The 20,181-nt window shown below is 47.7% G+C and overlaps 1 protein-coding gene across 2 annotated transcripts in view; it reads left to right on the top strand.

Annotated features, from left to right (window-relative positions):
- The window catches only part of Mturn (maturin, neural progenitor differentiation regulator homolog), a 21,613-nt gene extending 8,337 nt beyond the window's left edge, over positions 1-13,276 (top strand). Inside the window, exons 3-4 of one of the 2 annotated variants that reach the window (XM_013351366.2) lie at positions 8,530-8,619; positions 9,023-13,276. In XM_013351366.2, coding sequence (XP_013206820.1) covers positions 8,530-8,619; positions 9,023-9,139 — 207 coding nt within the window. In that variant the 3' untranslated portion in view covers positions 9,140-13,276. Of the gene's footprint in view, positions 1-8,529 lie in introns of both variants that reach the window. The other variant, XM_005360819.2, reaches the window with a different exon arrangement.
- The last annotated feature ends 6,905 nt before the right edge of the window (positions 13,277-20,181 follow it).

The raw sequence follows: 20,181 nt of genomic DNA, 5'->3' as shown, positions 1-20,181 counted from the left end.
TATATATATACATATATATATATTTTTTTCTTGCTTCCCAGTCAGGTTAAGCCAACCTCTCTGGCTTCCAAGACCACCCCATACTTAAGAAGCTATTTCCGTACTTGATGTGAAATGGTCCTAGCTGTTCTCAGGAGAAGGGTTGTCCTAATCATTCAGCCTGCCATCATGAGAAATGGAATCTCAGTGGCTCTTGTCACATTCTCTTATTTCAGTCACCAATCTGGCCTTCTAGTCTTTTCCTTGATAATTTTCTAAGCCACTTTGGCTTGTCAGGAGTGGTGAATGCCCGCCAACTCATTTGGACCATGCCCTACTCTGGTCTAGCACAGGAACCAGGTGGAAAACATTGTGTTCCCTTGGGGGAAAACAAGATAAGCAAGTACACCTGGGTGTGTCCGCAACAGGTGCCAAGATGGCAGGAAATAAACCAGGGATGAGGGGAAGAGGTGTTAGCCTGAGCTGGGTGGTGGTGGTGCATGCCCTTAATCCCAGCACTCAGGAGGCAGAGGCAGGTGGATCTCTGTGAGTTTGAGGCCGGCCTGGTCTATGAAGAGAGTTCCAGGACAGCCAGGGCTGTTATACAGAGAAACCCTGTCTCAAAACAACAACAGCAAGGAGTCTTCAGTGAGGAGGATATTTTGGAGTCTGCAATGATCATAAGGGGTGGGAGTGTCCAGGCACAAAGACTAGCAGATCTGAAAGCCTAGGATACAGGAGGTATCCATGTAGCTACAGGGGTTTGGAGTTGGGAACCTGGGCACAGTGAGAGGGGAGTCGAGGAAGACATTGGGTCTCATGGCTGTGGAAGGACTTGACTTTACCAGTCCTACAAAGCCTAAAGACACTAGAGCAAGAAGGCCATGCTGATACCCTTTTTTGAGAGGTTCCTTCTTGCAGACTGAAGTGCTCAGATTGACTAGCAGCAGCAAGACCAGTATAGCAAAAGTGGAACAAGAACCTCGGATGCTGGAAATGGCTACAAAGTAGACCCAGCTGGCCTCTCTGTTGGGTTGAAGTAGAGTATGAGAAAATGATAGAAAGGTGGAACCTGAGTTTCTTGCCATGCACTGGAGGAACGTCACAGTGGTAGACTGAGGCTGGAGGGCGGCAGGAAGAGATGCATGGGCCTGGTGCTGTTAGAATGTCGTTTTGTGGGACTGGGAAGTCAGGGGGGAACCTGTGTCCCTTGTCCCCTGCTTTTCACCTCTATGTGAAGTTGTGGGGTTTTGAGCTTAGAAAGAAGGCCTAGCCAGGATCTGGCTGCTGCTATTCTAGTGGAGAGAAGACCTTATCCAGTTAGGGGGATTGCGAGCCAGGAAGCCAGCACCGCATTCCCTGGGTGTCAGTGGCCACATGGCAGCATCCCCAAGGTTGCCTTCACCTATACCTTCAGATAGCTGCCTTCTGGGTGTGCAGATGTGGGACCTTAAGATGTCACTGTGCCCCCTTCCAGCCACTGCCCTGTGCAGTCTCTCCACAGAGACTTATTTCTCCACAGAGATAAGCGCTTATCTTGCCACAGCCTTCCGATGGATGCCCCGGAGCCCCAGGCAGCCCCTGTTTGCGTGACCTTGCTAAAGCTGGGTGCGTGGCACCTACAGCCTACAGAGCGGTATCACCTCAAGGCCAGGCCACCTCTGTGGACTGCACTCCCTTCCTCTCGCCTGCACTTCCTACACGAGAATAATGTCACAAAGCCTCGCTCCACACACTCTGAAATCTCCTCACACACTGACATCTGATTGGATCTCTGAAGAAAAATTACTCTTTTTCCTTTCAGCCACCCTACTTCTTTTTCTCTCTCCTCCTCATTTATTGTATTTCCCACAAAACGCACTAAGCATCCATAGCCAAAGCCCAGTGAAGGACAGCAAGGCATACTTGGCTTTTGCCATCTGGGCACTGGTTAGAAGCAGCAGTAGCCACAGAACAGGGGGAAGCCTTTAGGCAGAGCCTGTATTAGATCAGGCATCCTGTGAGATGCTGTGCAGAATGAGCAGGGCCGCCCACCCAGTCACCTCATTCCACTCTGGGTTCTTGGGGGAAGTATTTCTGAGAGGTTGTTGTGAACATGTACTTCAAGCTGCTTGTGTAGGCTCCGTGGGTTCAGACCCCAGTTCTGGCCCTTGCCGGCAGAGTGCCTTAGACAGTTTGACCTCTGTTTCTCGGGTTCTCCATTTGTAGATGAGGAAACTAATGGAGGCAGTTACCTTAGGGTTTCTAAGCTGCTAAATCTTCTCAGCAACAGCCCAGTTTGGCTGGGGGTGACCTCTGTGCACAGTAGGCACCAAACAGATGCTTCTACTGCTGTGTACGGCTGTGTACCATGCAAAATACAGGTGCAAAGAGTTGGTCCGGCCTGGTGAAGCATTATGTAGTGAATCTAGGGTTTTGGTAGTGAAAAAATATCTTGCTAAGTGATTTCAACATTTTTAACTGAAATATATGGCTGGATAAGGAACCTTTCAAAGGTAATGGAAGGGTCAAGAAAAAGATTATCAACCCTGGTTTTTGCACAGTAATAAACCCACCGTCCATGATAGGTGATGTCTATAAAGAAGATAAATAAATGTCTACTCGGAGGCACAAACTGAAGAGCTTCCGGGTGGTGGGTGATTTTTATTTTCTTCTTTTCCCTATTCTCTAAGAGTCCTATCATATTCACATAATCATAAAACATATATTTTTAGAAATCTGTATAATTTACATGTGTCAAAAATGCTAGAAATTAGGGAGGGACTCCCTGAGACTCAGAGTGCCAGGCAGTGCCCTCCTGCAGAGATCCGCTGGACACATTGAGCACAGGCGGAGAGCTGACCCAAGCAGGGTCCATCTTGGCTACCTGACTTAGAATCCTTAGAGAACCCCAGGGAGGAGAGACTGCTCTGCCCCTTACTATGTGACACCTTGCAGTTTTCTTAACCTTTGTGTTCCCATCTTTAAAATAGGGTGAGCTTCTGTTTCATTGCCCTGTGGATCCATGGGCAATGTCTAAAGCTGACCGTAAACACAGTACTGTCAAAGTCCAGCTGCCCTGGGCCGAGGGCATGGACTGGGTGTAACAGTCCATCTTTCTCACCTAGAGTGACCCCCATTTCTCTCCCCTGGCAGGGCCTCTGGCCTCATGAAGGAGGATCTCAAGCCCAACTCTTCCCCCCTCACTGGTGGCACACAAGTGCAGATGGCATCACCACTCACTGTCGCCACCCGAGAGTAGCACTGTTCTAATGACTTCAGAGACCATTGATAAATGTGGACAGTCATTTTCCTCACTTAAGTGACTCCCGGGTGACTATTCCTGGCCTTCGCATGAGAGATCTAGATAATGGGCCAGTGATAGCGATCCTCATTAATGGCGACCTTGCCAGTCATTTCTGCCTCTTTTCATCCCTTATTTGATGACAAATGTCAGATGTTATTGCTGGTAAGCAAGCAGAGCAGGAGAGGAGAGAGGGTCTCCTAATGCCAGATTCCGCCCCCCCCCACACCCTCCCCGATTTACAGGAACATGAAGGATTGCTACTCTCTCAGCGAGTTGCCTGCCCCCCCCCCATAGAGATCTGGTCCTATCACTGTACCTATGGCAGTGTTGAATGTTGGGCTAATGTTGCAGTAATGGCCCAGTCTGGCCTTTGTTTCTGAGGCTCCCATGGCTTCTTTCTCCCAGTCTTCTTGCAGCGGAGGCTGTTACATTGTTTCTTTTCTCAAGAAGGGGCTCTTACCAGAAGAATACTCCCCTGAGTCTGGACACTGACCTGAGGGAAACCAGTGTTTTTAGATTACATCCAGTGGCCCAGGAGCCAGTGATGACTCCACACAAGAATATCCCTCATGGCCCAGAACAGTGCCATCTTGCTTCTGCTCCTCCTACATGGCCAGTAGCCTTGAAGAAACAGAAGAATCCCCGGGTGCTGGGCTTGCCAAAGTTGGACAGAAAGTCCAAGGAAAACTTTGCCCATGTGGATTTTGAAATTTAGCTTTTCCGTATCTTTTGTTTTCTGCTCCTGTTATGGACATTCAAACCTTGTCGTATTTTAGCCAGGCAGTGGTGGCGTACACCTTTAGTCCCAGGGTTCAAAATGCAGAAGCAGACAGATCTCCGAGCTTGAGTTTTGGCACGGACGAGGTCACCTCTAGCGGCGCATCTGCCACTCTTGCCCGTTTGACTCTCGTCTTGCATCGGCCTCTCCATCCTGATATGGAGAAGACTGAAACCCAACACGAGTTTTAGGGTAAACAGTTTCTGAACCCCCCAATGCTTTAGCCAGTCTTGCTGCCCATAGTGGCACTTCTGGACCCCCTTAGAGCAAGTTAGAAATGCAGAGATCCCTCGGGCTCACTGAGCCAGGGTCTGCATTGTAGGTAGTGTTCTTGGTGACTCAGAGACACAGTTAAGTATGAGAAATGCTGCCTCTCCCGTGGAAGAAGTGTGCCGGGATGCTCGAAGCCCCAAGGACATGCTATACACACCAAAGCCCTAGCTGATCCAGGATGCCCTAGAGGCCATGTATGCCTTCTCTCCCAGCATAAACTCACCAGCCCTAAGTGCCTGATGTGTGCCCTTCTGGGGTGCTACCTGCTGGTCACAGCCTCAAGTGATTTGCACCTTTGTCCCCAGGACCTGAAATTAGTCCCACAGGTGACAAGGGCCTAGAGAACTTTAATTCTTGAGTGTCACCAACTCTTCCTTTCCAGTAAAGGCTTGCGTGGTCCGATGGGCCTAGCAGTCTGTGTGATTGTGGACTGTTCAAGGGAGTTTTGTGGTCAGCAAGGCCTGGCAGTGCTGGTGTGTTCCTGTACAACATGGGCAGAAACTTGAGTCCCAGGCTGCTGAAAAAAAAAATAGCCACAAAACTAGGATTGCACAGTTGTAGCTACCGCGAATCATTTGGCCATCCCAGGCCTGTCAGCCTGGATTTTGCTGTTTCCATTTTCTCGTAAGAACCAGTGGGCACAGTCACAATAAGGGCTCCAGCTCTTTGCCAGGCTGTTTGTCACCCTACCTCTGATTTAGATCCCCCACCACCCTTGGCATGTGACAGTAGTGCTGGATTGTTCCATTCTGCATGGGGCTTCTGGACCTCCTGGTAGTTTGCCACCCTGCGTGTGCTTCTGGTTTGTCATAATGTAAATGAGTTGCATGCATTTCCTACTAGTGATACATTTTGGAAACATTCATTGCCCAGTCGAAAACACAGAAGCTTCCAAGTGTCAGGCACGGCATTGACAGGCATCTCTACAGTATCCAGCCTGGTAGGTCTGGTGGGAAGATTGCAGGCCTGTCACCAGAGAGAGTCCTGGCTCTGTCATCTCCTGGGTGATTCTGTATAGTCTCGCAGCATCTCCTGGTCTTGAGAACCATGTGGGGATGCTTGAGATAGCACTGGGCACACACAGTTTTCATTCAGTCTGAAGCATGGTGAGCCAGGAGTGCTAAGAGCAAGTTCAAGGATGGAATGCAGAGGTTAGCGGGGAGTTCTCCTTTCTTCCTGCTTCCTAGCCTGCTCATTCACAGCGAGGACCTCCCTAACTCAGCACTGCAGGGAAGAAATAGGAGGAGGCTGGAATGGGCCTACTTGGGCAGTGGGAACTCCCTAGACAGCCCAACGAGATGCATACCTGCAAGGCTGGACAGTGGACACACTGTGGACATTAGCCCTTTCCTTTGAGCTGCAGCCAGTGTCCTAGTTATCGCTGTACAGAGAAGAGTGTGTGCCAAAGGTCAAAGGCTCCAGACTGCAGGTCAAGAACCATCTTCCATCCTCTCGGGGTGTTTGTAGAATCTGTACCAAGGACCCTTAGAAGTCCAGAACCACTATGAATGGCATCTTCTCTTCCCCACTCTGAAACCTCAGGGGCTGTTCAGATTCACAGAGCGGAGGATGCTTCCTGCCCTCTGGGAAGGGCTTCCCTTGAGGCTGGCTTTCTGAGGCTAGAACTGTGTGCTTTGAAGTCATGGGGGTAGCTAGGGAGCTGAGCAGGGGGAAAGGTGTGGTTTGTGCCAGTCAGCCTGCTAGATCCTTTTCAGCAAGGCGTGCTGAGTCTAGGAGGGGATTGAGAGCCTCTTATGGCATGGCTTGAATTGGGGTGAGTAACCCAAGCGTCCTGTGGGAAGGATCATTATGGATACATGCATGTACAAGCATGCCTCGGCTGTACCATTCTCACCCATGAATGTCATGGCTAAATACAGTTTCCCACTGAGCCTCAGAATCCTCCCAAACCCAGCACTCCAAGTGGGCAGTTGCACCTCAGATTCATCAAATGGGATGGATGCTTTGACTTTTATAATTAGTGGTCCCTTGCTCTTCAATGATCCTGTGTCTCCTTTTCTGCTGTTGAGATGATGTGGAAGCTGCTGCAGCAGCCCTGCTGTGACAGATATTGCAGCGTTTCTGTCACTTGACACTTCCACTCTGCTGTGTCAGCAGCAGCTCTTTAACTAAAAGCTGACCGCCAGCACAGCAACCGTCCGCTTTCACCGTGACTAGCCAGCTGTCTTCTCTCGCGGGAGGCAGTTTTAGCCTCTCTCTCATTAGAGTGTGAGAAGGAGACAATGCTGACACAAAGGAGCTTCCTAGTCTTCCAAGGACACATGAGATCCTGGGGGTCCGGGCTGGACAACCTCTCCCTGCCCTTTCCTTCAAAGGACACCAGCAGTCATGAGCTGGACAGGGACAACACACATCTGCAGTTGGCCGTGGCCATGTAGTCTTGTGACCAGCAATGCTTCACAGATGATTTTACCCTTTCCTAAGGCTCTGAGGCTGTGAGACTTTTAGAACTTAGAGTGTAGACCTTGTCTCAGTCTGGGCTTCTGGCTTCCTGTTCCCCCATTTGAGCCACAGGGAGAGTGGAGGAAGGGTGGCAGAAGGGTTGAGGAGCCGTGTGAGGAATAAGCAGGCCTACCTTTAATGTCTCAATGCAGCTAAAGTTTAGGTCATTGGGGCCCCTTAGTTAAGAGGCCTGAAGGTAACAAGTCTGGGGTCTCCGTGTGAAGTCTTTTGGTCACTCAGTCATTATGTGCAAAAACCCAGGAGCCCCAAGTCCATGGCTTTTTGCCAGCACACAAGTCTCAGTTCATATTGTTCACGACCAACTAGTACTACTCAGTTTCTAATGAAACTACTGCTATCCTGGGGCCAGAGAGATGGCTCGACAGTTAAGTACTTTCTTTCCAGAGGACCTGAGTTAGATTCCCAGCACTCACACCGGGCAGCTCACAACTGCCTAGAATGCTAGCTCCCTAGGATCTGACACCAGCACTCGCTTGCCCGTAACCCAAACACGTACCTGCATACATAATTAAAACTATTTCTCTGGAATTTACCTTGTTTCCCATATCATAATCCATAAAGGATTTGTGGAACATAGATGAAAAGGAAGCTGGGGAAATGGCTTAGAGCATCTGTTGCTCTTTCAGGGGACCCAGGTTTGATTCCCAGAACTCACCCGAAGGCTCACAACCATCCTTAACCCCAGTTTCAGGGGGTCTGATGCTTTATTCTGAGCTCTGTGGGTACTGTGCATGCACATAACGCACACACAAATAGTCATATACATAAATACATGTCAAAGGATTTTTAAAGATGAAATGGAAAAAAGTTGTCCACAATCCCAATCTTACAGAAACTCTTATCCCCCTGTGCGTGCACATGTGCACACACACACACACACATATACACACTCTCACACACTAAATGTTTACAGAAATAGAACGCACCAGCGAGATGGCTTGGTGGGTTGCAGTGTTTACGGCCAAGGCTGGGGACCTGAATTCTCTATCTAGGCTTCACACGGTGGAAGGAAAGAACCAACTCTTGCAAATTGTCCTAGGATCATATACATACTGATATAAGTGCATATAAACACACAAAATAAATAAATGTAATTTAAAGAAAACTCAATTTTGAATATATTTAATTACAGCTTTTCCCTTGTGCATCCATATGAGTTTTAAGAAAATGTGTATCATAGTTAAAATGTAATTTTATCATGTTTTTAATTTTATGTGCCTTTTATCATTAATTTTAAAATTCAGTGTTAAGTATATGTAAGATTCTATCTTACTAACACGCCATAAAATTTAACCCTTTGCTGTTGAACATCCTAGTTGTCTTAGCATTTTTATCTATGTGCTTCTCTTAATAAATATCCCCATGTGTTTGGGGGAGAAAATAAACCAGAGGATTGATTTGGGGACATTTCGAAGGGACATTAGCACTGGTCATAGTGTGATTCACTAACATGCCGGCTATACCTCATATAGGTGTGGTTTGTGGATCTCTGTGCTTTGACATTTAAAAAGGAGCCTCTCTGAGGTACCCAGTGAAATTGATAATCCATGAAGCTTCGATGTGTCTTCTATTAAATTTGTAGAAGCTGTGGTGGTGGTGGTGGGGAGTTGAGTTCAGGGGGATACTTGCTGTGTACAGATGAATTTGGGTGCGGTGTCTTTGGTCTTCTGCCTGAAGTCCTGGCAATCCTTACAGCTGTTGCTTTTCTTGTCCAATTGTATCTCTGTAGCTGCTGGGGCTTCCAGATGAAGACGACGCCTTTGAAGATTACAGTGCGGATGTGGAGGAGGAGCCAGAAGCGGACCACCCCCAGATGGGGGTCAGTCAGCAATAAACTCCTAGGTCGCCTTCCTGAAGGGGAGTAAGCCCTGTGCTGCCCATGAGGTCCTGTGCTCCCCGATGGGGTCCTGTACTCCTGGGGTAGCTTTTTGTATTAGCTCTTCAAAACAGGACATCTGGCTCCTGACATCCAAATGAAAATGAAATACCTTTCAAATGACCAAATCATTTCTGTGATGAGCTTCGCTCAGAAGTGATCAGAATTTCTGCCCCGCTTTGCCGGGGTTTCTATGGAGATGTCTTGGTAGCCTTTGCCACTTTGAAGTTAGAATCCGTGTTGTGGCTGCCTGTTTCCTCTTGAGTTTATGTTGGAGAATTAACGTTTGCTGATTGGAATGTAGAGAACACTGAATGTATTAAGGATGTGTTTTGAGTCCTCACAGGGGACCTTGCTGAGGAAAAGCATGACAGAGGAGAAATGCAGCCTGCACTTTTTATGTCCCTTTGATGTGTCCGTAAGTGAAAGGTCTTGCTTAGGAAGCATGAGTTTTACTATCTAGTCGTGAACTGCGCAAGTGCAGATGCCGAGGGGGAGGGCAGCTAAGCTCCTTGGAGAGTTTCTCCACTGTTAGATTGGTTACTTGAGCATGTAGCTGCCAGCCACTGGTCAGTGTAAATGTTCCGCGGTTGTTCGATGGTTTTAAAACGTGCTAAGTCCAAAGCCACTTTTAAATTCTCATAGTGGAAAGTATAGATGGGGTGAAAGATATACATTATTGATTCCTTAAAACTGATTCTAAGCCTGCATATGAAATGAAACCTTCACCTTCTCTCTTATGATGAGATGGCAACTTGTTAAATCATGAAAACAACCAGAATCCGAGTAAGTGACCCTTAAGCTTTGAAGCCATAGATGAAATCTAATAGGAAAATAAACCAGGAAAAAAAAAATTAGATGTAATGAAATCCTTCACTTTCCTAATCTTTTATTCTTTAGAGAATGTCAAGGAAAGGCTCCCGGTGAATTATTTTATTTAAAATGATAATGAAATACTCTAGGGAACCTCCATGCAGTGAAATTGTAAAGTGATGTGAACGTGGGAGTCATAATTAGGGGATTACTTAGTTAAAAGAGGATGTTTTTGATGATCGGGACACACAGACAGCTCTCAGAAGTAACTGCTGTCATCCTTTTACCAATAAGTACCAGGACATTCTCTAATGCCATCGTGAGACCCTCCCGTGTGTTGGGTTCTCATAACTTAGGATACAAGAACTCCCCTTCACAGCACTTGACTCCTCCGTGCATCCAGTGTGGGAATGTTGTGCGTGCGTGCACACACACACACAGACACACACGGACACACACATGCAATCTGATTATGTTATCAGCATTTTAAACGCAAACCAAACCCACCACCGCAGAAGCTTGTGTACATGGTACGGCAGCCGTGTCCAGGCATTTTGTTTAACCTCCATGAAGGGTTTAACCTCCATGAAGGGTCTCATTCCTTGGTGCGCTGCGGAGTTTAGTTGCTGGGTGATGGCACATTGTGGATTCTATCTGTGCTTTTCTACCTGTGTTTTTATTTTCCCTTGAAGTCGCCCATTGGCACAGTTAGACTTAGTACCCCACCCCTTCCGGGGTGTGAGGTCCAGTCCTGGCCATGCTCCCCTTGCCATGTCTGCTCATCGTCGGGAGACTTGAGCTCTCTGTCTTGGGGATACGGTCCAGGGCAGGTGACTTCCTTTTAAACATAATAGGCCACACAAATAAATGACTTTTGGAGGTAAAATGAAGACACCTGAGCAGTTTGCTCCATCATGAGGTAACCTGGAATTTTATACAGAGGCTTCAAATCTAAATTAACATATCTTCGAACGTTAATATAAGATGGGTTTTTATCAAAAACGTATTTGAACTTTGACCAAATATACTTGGTATCAATCATATTAGTGTTCTCTATTTGTACAAGTTGAGTTAAGACCCCTAGTGGTGCAGCGGGCTACTGACAACTCTCGTCAGTTTTTTGTGTGCTTCCCCGCCCCTAGGGGGGCAGGGTCAGGAAGAGCAAAGGTCCCTGGATGTGGCTGATTTCCATGACAAAACCCCTAGGCATCCCCAAATCTACTGTCCTTGCAAACCTCCCTCTGTCTGCTGTTGTGTGTATCCCTTCCTGTGTGCACCTGTGTGTGCAAGCACACACATAGCCACCCCTACCCATTCTGTCAACGTTCATATCCCAGTGGGGGCCCAAGGCAAGCAGCCTGTGGTTGGTTAGTTATGGAAACGGGCCTGCTCCACAGTGAGAAAAGTGTGACCCTTCCCAAGACCACAGAGGCATTCCAGGACTACGGAGACCTCAGCCCTTGGCTGCAAACAGTGATAAGTCATGTAACTTTCCTACGAAACAAGGCTATTTGCTCTGCTAGCTTTAAACACCATCCTGCTGCGGCTGCTGTAGGAAGTATGTGAGCGAAAAGAGCGACAGTCAAGGACAGCAAGGGACACAGGAAGAAAATAATTTGGAATTTTGCCCAAAATGGTGTCCTTAAGATGTTGACCATGCCACTACCTTAGAATATGGTGGTAGTGGATGTCCAGATCCTGGAGCCTGGAGTCTGCCCCCTCCCAAAGGCTCTGGAGTTGGTTGGCAGTTAACCCAAGAGGGGAGCTTAGCTTGAAGAATAGCTGTAAACTGATGTGTGCTTGTCTTGTCTCCCTGGAAAGTGACAGCGGAAAAACTTGGTAGGTAGTAGACAGAGTGAGAATAAACACACGAGGGAAGGACTGATCGCCTGCTGACCGCGATGACCGGCTGTGAAGTCTGAATTCTGCCCTGACAACACTACAGAGCCTGATCCTAGCGCTGAGTGACCCAGGGAGACACGTTCCTACTATCTGCCTGGTGATAGCATTGTGCAGGCTTCAAGGATCCAAGTCTAGAGCCAGGGAGGGTAGTGAAGCCCCATGCTGTGCCTGGCACCACTTGGGGTTCAGTCCCATGGAGTTTGTGACTCCCAGGTCTACTGCAGCACATGGTGTATTTTGTGTTCCCATGACCAGAGCACAAAACATCTGTTATATGATGAGACTGTCCTTGCACGCTGCCGCCAGAGCTGGTTTTGCAGTGTGCTTAAGGAAAACTGAAGCACACTGGGGGTGACCCCATTGCTCAGGACAGACAGACAGACAGGCCTGTTCTCTAGCACAATGCATGGCTCTGAATATTGTTTCAGTTTCTCAGAGCAGGGAGAATGTGTCTGGGGTGTTATCATCCCAGAGTGGAGTGTTTTAATTATTGCATGTTAAAATTCACCAGTTGAGAGACAGTTTAATCAAATTGGGTTTTCTACAGTGAGAGGAATGTAGGGATGGACAAGATTTAATGTGGGTCGGAGGAGATGAACAGGGACCACGAGAGAGAAAGGTCTCAGTCCATCTGGGTTGTAAACAAAGCACATTGCCCGCACTTACTTCCTGGGGTACAGGACCAAGCGGCCTTTTCTTAGCTGTCTCTAGAGAGCTGCTTTCCTCAGAGACTGGAAGTTTAGAGGATGCTGGTGATGGCTCTGTGACTTTCACAGTGCCCCCCTGCCAAGCCAAAGGCACGGTAGGTGCCCTGTACACCTGGTGGAATTCCTTCCCTTAAAAATAAAATCCACGGCTAGCTAGGGAAGCATGCTTTCGCGAGTGCTGGCTCCAGAGTGTCTGCAAAGGCAGCTGGCAGAACGTGAGCCATGCCTGCTCTCTCCTCTGCTGGTGCTTCTGCTGTCAGTGAAACTCAAATGAAGGCTCTTGTCCCTAGAGTAAGCCTTGAGGGGGAGATGTCGTACCTGGCTTGTTGCGTCGTCTCCAAAAGTGCACAAGAAGATTTTCGCATTAGAAATCCCTCTTTCGTACAAACTCAGTTACTTGGTTTAACGGTAGCTAGTATGACTTGAGAAGCTGAGGTCTTTTAGGTTTCCTATGGAGTAGGTGTTAAACTTGCAGGAATGTTGGCAGCCTGTGGCCTGTGGCAATGGCCATGAGCATTTCATGTTAGGAACCCCATTTACCACACTGCCATGCTGAATAATCCCGAGCAGCTTAAAGACTGCACCAAGCCACAGTAGTCCGCTTAGGGCTGTGTTCAAGTTGTTTGGTATTAGGGAGAAAGCTGGCAGTGTGGTCCTCATATCTCCCTGGGCCTTCCTTTCGTTTTTGTTTCTTGAGATTCGATTTTAGCAGGTACCTTCTGAACTGGCCTAGACAGATGCTCTATATATACAAATGCCAGCTTTCTAAAAGGCACTAAAATAAACAGTCAGTGCTGGGCAAAGTCCAAACCCAGCTACAATCCAGTGCTAATTTGTGTACAAGCAAGATTTCAGCCACCTCCAGAGAAGCAAATCCGAAGAAACAAAAGCAAGGGACTTTGTTTGTTTTTTTGGTTTTCCGGGCTGGGAGATTTTCTGTGCGGTGTGTGTGTGCTTTCTTTGAGTTCATATTTCCTTTCAGAGAGCTCTCTTGTAAATGACAAACTGTGAAATGGGTTGCCAAAAACTTGTCCTTTCTTAGATGCTTCAGACAGAACTGTGTAAATTCTCTCTGCACCCTCTCCCATCTGCTCCCTCCTCCTTCTCCTGAGAGCAAGGACCACATCCAAGGATGTAATTACCATAAGCTTGCTATTAAAGAGCCTTTTAGCCCTGGTGGTATTTGCCTTTTTCTTTCCTCTTTCCACTGTTTAAGGTTACAGAATACTGTATGTGATATATAAATGAAGAGCAAGAACCATGGACACGGGCGGGGTGGGGTGGGGACATTTACATCAAAGGCGTGGATCCGGAGGTGTATCTAACTGCGGCTCCGGCTAGTGTTTAGCAATTTATCATTTCCCTTTGAACTAGTACTAGTTTCGTGTGTCAGAATTTCTTTTTGCAAACCTAGTTAGGCATCCTTTGAAGCACAATTAGGAATCTGTGTCCTGTGACAGATTAATAAGGACATGATGACATTTCCTCAACGCCTTTCCCCAGTTGCTGTCATTCACTAGATCCAGACATTCAGTAGGAGCTCAAAAGTTGGTAGCAAGCTTCACTCTTTGGTTAAAGATAAGTTTCCCCACTCCACATGGGGGGTTCTCTAGACTTGAGAGTGGCTTAGCAGGCTGGACTTGAGGCAGTGTGTGTTTATGTAACGGCATGAGGAGTCCTTGGGTTTGGCCAGAGATTTCAAGTCCAGAGTAAGGCTGTGTGTGAACATTCTAAACGTCTCTAGGCTAAACCTGATTCCAGAAGGGCTGTATAGACAGATTTTTATCATGGGAAAATTCCTGTTTCTCTGACTTGATCACACAGGCAGCTTGGCCCCTTGACATGCAGGGACAGATACAGCATGACTCACGTCTCCTCTCATTACAGTTCATCTCTGAAATCATTTGGCAGACGGACGGGTCTGGCCCAGACAGGTCCCTGACAGTCTTTGTGGCACTGCTCACTCCCCCTCACACACACACCATCCCCTTGTTTTCGCATGGGTGAGAGTAAGCCTGGTGACCTCATCTCTGATTTCCCTTGGGGGAGGAGCAGGGGCAGAACACCTGGCCCTGCTGTAGAGGAAGGAGTGCAACAAAGTCCCATAAAGCCACAGTGGTGACCTGTGCTGTGATGCTTTTCTCTGATTTACCCCCTCTTCCTAGGATCCCCTTTGCCAAGCATAGACCCACAGCTGTGAATTAGGCCAAATGCCACTGCTGGAAGATGGCACATCCCACCTTGCCACGCATGCCATCTCCTTTAGTAGATCACAGGATTCAAACTACAACAAAGAGGGAAGGGCGGGGCTCCTCACTTAGGGATGTAATAAACAGTCTTGTTTCCATAGTAAAGTCGGGCAGCTGGGGTGGGTACCACAATATCCCCAGGGCTTGCTGAACACACATGGGTAGATTCATAGCACAGGGGGGAAAAAAACCCCACACCCCAGCATTTGGAGGCACCAGGGCTAGGTGTCTAGCTCAGTGTCCTGATGAATTGGGCAACCAAATATTCTTCCATTTGTCGGGCTTAGCCATCTGGGAGTTTGGAAGCAAGGTTGAAATGCCTCCCAAACCAGCTGCCCTTGGCGGGGGGAAAGTCCTGGGCAAGCTGTCATTAGGCAGCCAAAGAACAAAAGCCCTTCCTTTTCCAGGGAAACAGCCCCCAAAGTGGACGTCAGTCCAGCCAGACTCCAGGTGAAGTGGATCCTCCGGGATGCCTTTTAATTGGGAGCCTCTAGAGGTCAGCACAGCATAAACAAAGGGCTGAGCTGTAAGCTTGCTTCCCCGCACAGCCTTAGGGAGCAGCCAGCCCGGGTAGGGCAGGAAGTCAGCAGGCACCTTGGGCATAGAAGGAGAAAACGTGTCTCTTCACATCAGCCTGCTTCTCTGCATGTCTTTCTGGTCTGTGTCTGCAGCTCCCACACCTGGGTATCAGACTGTCTGCTAATTGACAGGTGGACGGCTGAAGCAACAGCTGCGTTTTGTGCTGCGTGGACTCAGCTCAGAGCTCTTCCTTTGGCTGGTTAGCACATAGACTTTGCTCAACTTCTGCTATTTGTAGCACGATTAATAAAAACCCAGAAACAGATATTGGGGTTCAGTCAGAAGGTCAGAAAAGCAAAACAGTCAGTCACTAGATTTTACCTCTACCTCAGTCCAAGATGGCGATCCTGCTTCCAAGGAATCTCAGAATGAGACTGTGTGAGAGCTGACTCCTCCCATCTTATATTCCTCTCTAGGGCTGGGATGAAAGGCGTGCACCACTACCACCTGGCAAACTAGTATGGCTACTGGATTAAAGGTGTGTGTCACCACTGCCTGGTCTGTAAGGTTGACCAGGGCAGCTGTTTTACTTTGATCTTTAGGCAAGCTGTATTTATTAAAATACAAATAAAACTTAAGTCAGGTCCTGTAGAGCCTGTGGGGGTCATAGATGAGGGAAAGATCAGATGGGGGATGGGAGGTGGCTACAAACTGCTAGACACCAGGGCTCCAAGCACAAGGTACAGAGCTCCAGGCAGGGATGCCCCAGACTTTGCAGTCCTTAAATGGGCTCTGGAACCCCTAGAAGCTTCCACAGAAAGGGGAGGTACTAAAACTGACTTTTCCCCTTTTTCTTGTTGCCTGTTCTGTTCATGGTTTTTTGTGTTCCCGCCTCCCAAGGAAGCTTAACCCACACCACAATCAAATGTCATCAAAGAGGTCTCTTTGGTGGGCACTGGGATGCACCCAGGACATAAGCAGGGAGAAAGGATATTGGTGGAAATGTCAAAATATTCCCCAGATTCCCCTGAAAAAACATTTTAACACTTGGTAACTTAGCAATTTAATTTGAAACATTACATTTCAAAATGCTGGCTGGCTTTTTGATCCCGATGAGTGTAGACTACGTGTTATTTATAGTTCCGAAACAGTCTGGTGACTTTCCAGTCCTTTTTCTCATGAATTAAACAGTGCTGAGTGAGTAGGCTCAAGCTGTGTGTGCCTATTACACCCTAAACCTGTAAAAAAGCCGCCTCACATAGCCCAGTCTGGCCTTCAGCGAGCCTTGTTGCCAAGGCCTTGAACCCTTGATCCTCCTGCCAGACTGCCAGTTACTGGGTTTGGTACATTGTTACATCCTAACTACGTTCCTTTTAGCTTTTTTATTTTTTTTTTTATTTTTTTCACTAGTTCTATAAGGTAGGTAGGAGTGTGTGTGTGTGTGTGTGTGTGTGTGTGTGTGTGTGTGTATACACTATCCTTTTCAAGATGAGGAAACTGAGGCAGGGAGGTGTTAAGTAATTTGCACAAGATCACACAGTTAGAAAGTGCCAGAAGCGGCATTTAGATCCAGGCAGTCTGGCCTCGGAGCTCTGTCCCCTACCCTGCTCTGCCCAGTATGGTGGAATATGTCTTGATTCAAAACCTCCCAAGCCTTTTCGGCAGCTCCAAGGTTTATTCTTGCCTTTCTTACTGCTTCAACGGAATCTGCAGCCCTATGGCCCGAGCCCAGGATGGAATGTTGACAATGTTTCAACTCTTTGCTTAGCCCTTGACCAGATTAGCCTGTGCGGGACACCTTGAGAATGAATGCAGTTTCCCATATCCAGGCCCTGGCACAGACAGGCAAGTGGCTGGAAGAAATGGCTTTGAAGATAAGAGAAGGCTTAGATCTGGTCAAGGCTGAGGACACAGCCCACGTGCCTTCCTCTCTCTCTGAGCTCTGCGATGTCCTTCCTGAGGACATCGCAGGAGACTCTATGTATCTTTCCTCCTCATGAAGGGCTTACCCCAAGTCTCCTGAAACTCTGAACAGCAAAGATCCAACCCCGAGTCAAAGCACAGAAACAGGAAAAAAACTCTTCTGTCCGCTGGTCCCTGGTCAGCTTCAACGGGGTTTCAGCACACACCAAGGACTGACCTGGCAATGCAGCAATGTGCCCAGCCTCCCCCAGCTGGAGTCCAGCATGCCTTCTGGCACTGTGTCCCCCACCCCCACCCCGTCCGTGCTGTGCTCGGGCTTTCAAGCCACATTCATTTCACCTTTGAGCGGGCTGCTGGAGATGCTTCTTGCCGCTGTTACCTCCATTAGCAAGCAAGAAAAGCTTAGAGAGACTGTCGGGGCTCAGGTCTGCTTTTCTGCTTCTAGGATCCCCAGTGACAGGGACCTTGGGCTGTGGGAATATGCTAAGCCCCAGCGGTATGTCTCTGGCTTCTGAAATGGTACACGGAGAGGGTGGAACATGGAAGTTGTGCCTAAAGGAACCTGTGGAGACAGGAATATTCTAGGTACCATAAAGCAGACCTGGAGAGGGAACTGTGTATGTCGCAAAGTCACGAAGAAAGGGTCCTTCTCTGGTCTGACTCTTCATCCCCACAGGAATTTGGTCTTGTTTTAGGTTGTTGGTTTCCACTAAGAAAGGTTAAGGGGAACCTTGACTGGGGGCTGGCTATAACAAACCCTAAAATAGGGGACCTGTACTAGGCATAGTGGACATGCCTATAAATCTCAGCTGCTTGAGAGGCTGAGGCAGGAGGATCACAAGTTCAAGGCCACACTGGGCTTGAATGAGTTCAAAACCAACCTGGTAAACTTGGGGAAACCCTAACTCAAAGATGAGAAGATGGATTTGTCAAAGGCTGGGGTGGATGTAGTCCAGTGGTAGACCGGTTGCCTAGCACAAGGGAGGCCCCAAGTTCAGTAACTAGTTTTTTTTTTTTTTCAAAAAACAAAAAATCCTGAAGGAATGACCTTCTCATGGGCCGTCCAAATTTTAAAATGGGTGAACTGAGCCCTTGCTGGGGTCATAAGTGGAACTCTAGGCACTGGAAATGACATGAAATTCACGTGGCCCTCAAGTCTGGCTCTGCAACGCTGGGAGACCATGACTAACCTGGGAGGGTTCTCCTTGACTCTAACTTTCTCACCGGAATCGCCCTTTCTAGTCCCTTCTCACCCACCTCACAGAGACTTCAGACAGTCGGTCTCAGGCCTGAGGGCTCTGCATCTGTAGTATCAACCAAATATTCGGTGAGAAGGAAGCTGACATCTAAGCTGAGTATATGACAAGACTCTCACTTGTCATTATGCCCTAAGGACACAGTATGTCAACTAGGTTATAATATTTGCATGGTAGAAGACATTATAAGCAGGGATGTTTTGAGCTATATGGAAGCAAGCTCACAGATTACATGCAAATAGGCATCTGAAGATTTGTTCCTTGCCAGGGATCCTGAACAACTCACCCCAAGTCCCAAGAAACAACTGTAATTCAAAGTCCTTTGTTTTAATGTGGGTCAATACTTATCAAAACGTGTCTTTCTTATCTCCAAGTGGCCTTAGGTTTCACACTGTACTTGGACAAAGACAAACTCCTATATGGAAATGACCGAGCAAACAACTCCTTTGTGACAATAGCTGAGAAAGAGACGAGAGGACATGGAGCGAAGCAGAGCTCAGCTCCAGCCACACTGCTTCTGGCACACGGGGCAGGGACGGGGGATGCTCATCCAGAACAAATCCACAGCCTTCAAACTCTCAAATCCAGTTGCAGGTCCGGGTGAGACTGATTCCTCCAGACAGTCAGCGGAGAAAACCCATTCTGTCGTACCATATGAAGTGGAGGATCATGCCTGGGTACCAACTTGAGAGGGAACCCGTTGTTTAAAACTGAGCATGAAAATGGGGAATCACCATGAGGCAGGGTGCCTGGATTTATCCTACCTCTGCCTCAGAGTAAAGCAGCTCTGGCAGCAGTGATGGAGAATGGTAGGAAGTGGAGTGCGTGCAATGTGCAGGCCAAGAAGGCTCGCCTCAGAGAGTGGTGTGCATGGCCCTGACCCTGGAGGTGGCCAGGAGTCTGATAGCACCTAGCTTCTGGCAGTAGGTGATTAGTAGATGGGACTATCTGCCTTTCGCAGCTATAAAGCCAAAGTGCATCTCCCAGTAGGCTGATTGTTCAAGAGACAGTAAAGGCGTGAAGAGGGTCCTCTGCCTACACAGATCTCAGTGTTGTGGTTGCTTGCCTCATTTTGAACACATGTAGGAAACACTCGTACCTGGGCATCAGACACCCTAGAAAGCAGGATCTGGGAAATCTCTAGGATAAGAAGTCCCACCCACAGACTGCAAAGCTGAGTGTAGCTATCAGTGGATCTTGGGATATAAAGAAGGTAAGCTATATGAGTAAAGATAGCTCCAGTGAACATCGAGCACTTGTCCAATACTGTCTCAACATCAGCATGAGTACAGGGAAGACGAGTTCACAAGTACACACACACACACAACTGACCATCTCCAAGTTGTAAGGACTCAGAGAGAAGTCGCTTCTAGCACTTCCTCCTCTTCTGCCTTCTCCCCATCCTGCCCAGCCCCCCAGGAGCCTTCTTCCTTGCCCCTTCCTTTTTTCTTTAACTGCATGTTTAGCAGTACTTTCACTTAATATTTTCAAAAGATTTTGATGTTTATTCCCTTTCATTATAATCTAATTTTTAATTCGATTTTATTTACTATTAGTGAGCAGGTAGGTACAGGTGTCCTTGTATGGACGTCAGAGGACAAGTTTCAGGAATCAGTTCTCTCCTTCCACCTTGCTAAGACAGGGTATCTCTTGTTTCTGCTATACCGCATACTCCCTGCTCCCTAGCGCCAAAACTTCTAGATGATTCTCCTGCCTCCACCTCCTATCTCGATGTAAGGATGCTAGGATTACAAATGCAAGCCACTGCATCCTGGTTGTCAAGGAGTTTGTGATCACACTCAGGACGTCAAGCCTGTGCATAAAACACTATTACCAGCTGAGCCATCTCACTGCAAGTATATTTCTGTATATTATATGGTGTGATGGTTTTGCTGTCACAGAAACATGGTTTTTTTTTTCTCTAAGTGGCAATGGGGATTGAGTCTTCAAGAGCAGCCTTCCCAATAAGATTTCCCCAATAACATTGGAAAACCATTCATCCCAACAGACACATAAATCACAACACAGAAGTACTATAAACATGAAAAGCAAGGTACCACAACTCTCTAAATGTCTTGGCTATAGATTTCAAAGACACTGAAATAGGTAAAATGGAAGGTGATAATTTCAAAAGTT

The sequence above is a fragment of the Microtus ochrogaster genome, linkage group LG3 (genome assembly GCF_000317375.1).
Source record: "Microtus ochrogaster isolate Prairie Vole_2 linkage group LG3, MicOch1.0, whole genome shotgun sequence".
NCBI lineage: Eukaryota > Metazoa > Chordata > Mammalia > Rodentia > Cricetidae > Microtus > Microtus ochrogaster.
This window is presented reverse-complemented; position numbering and strand designations above follow the sequence as displayed.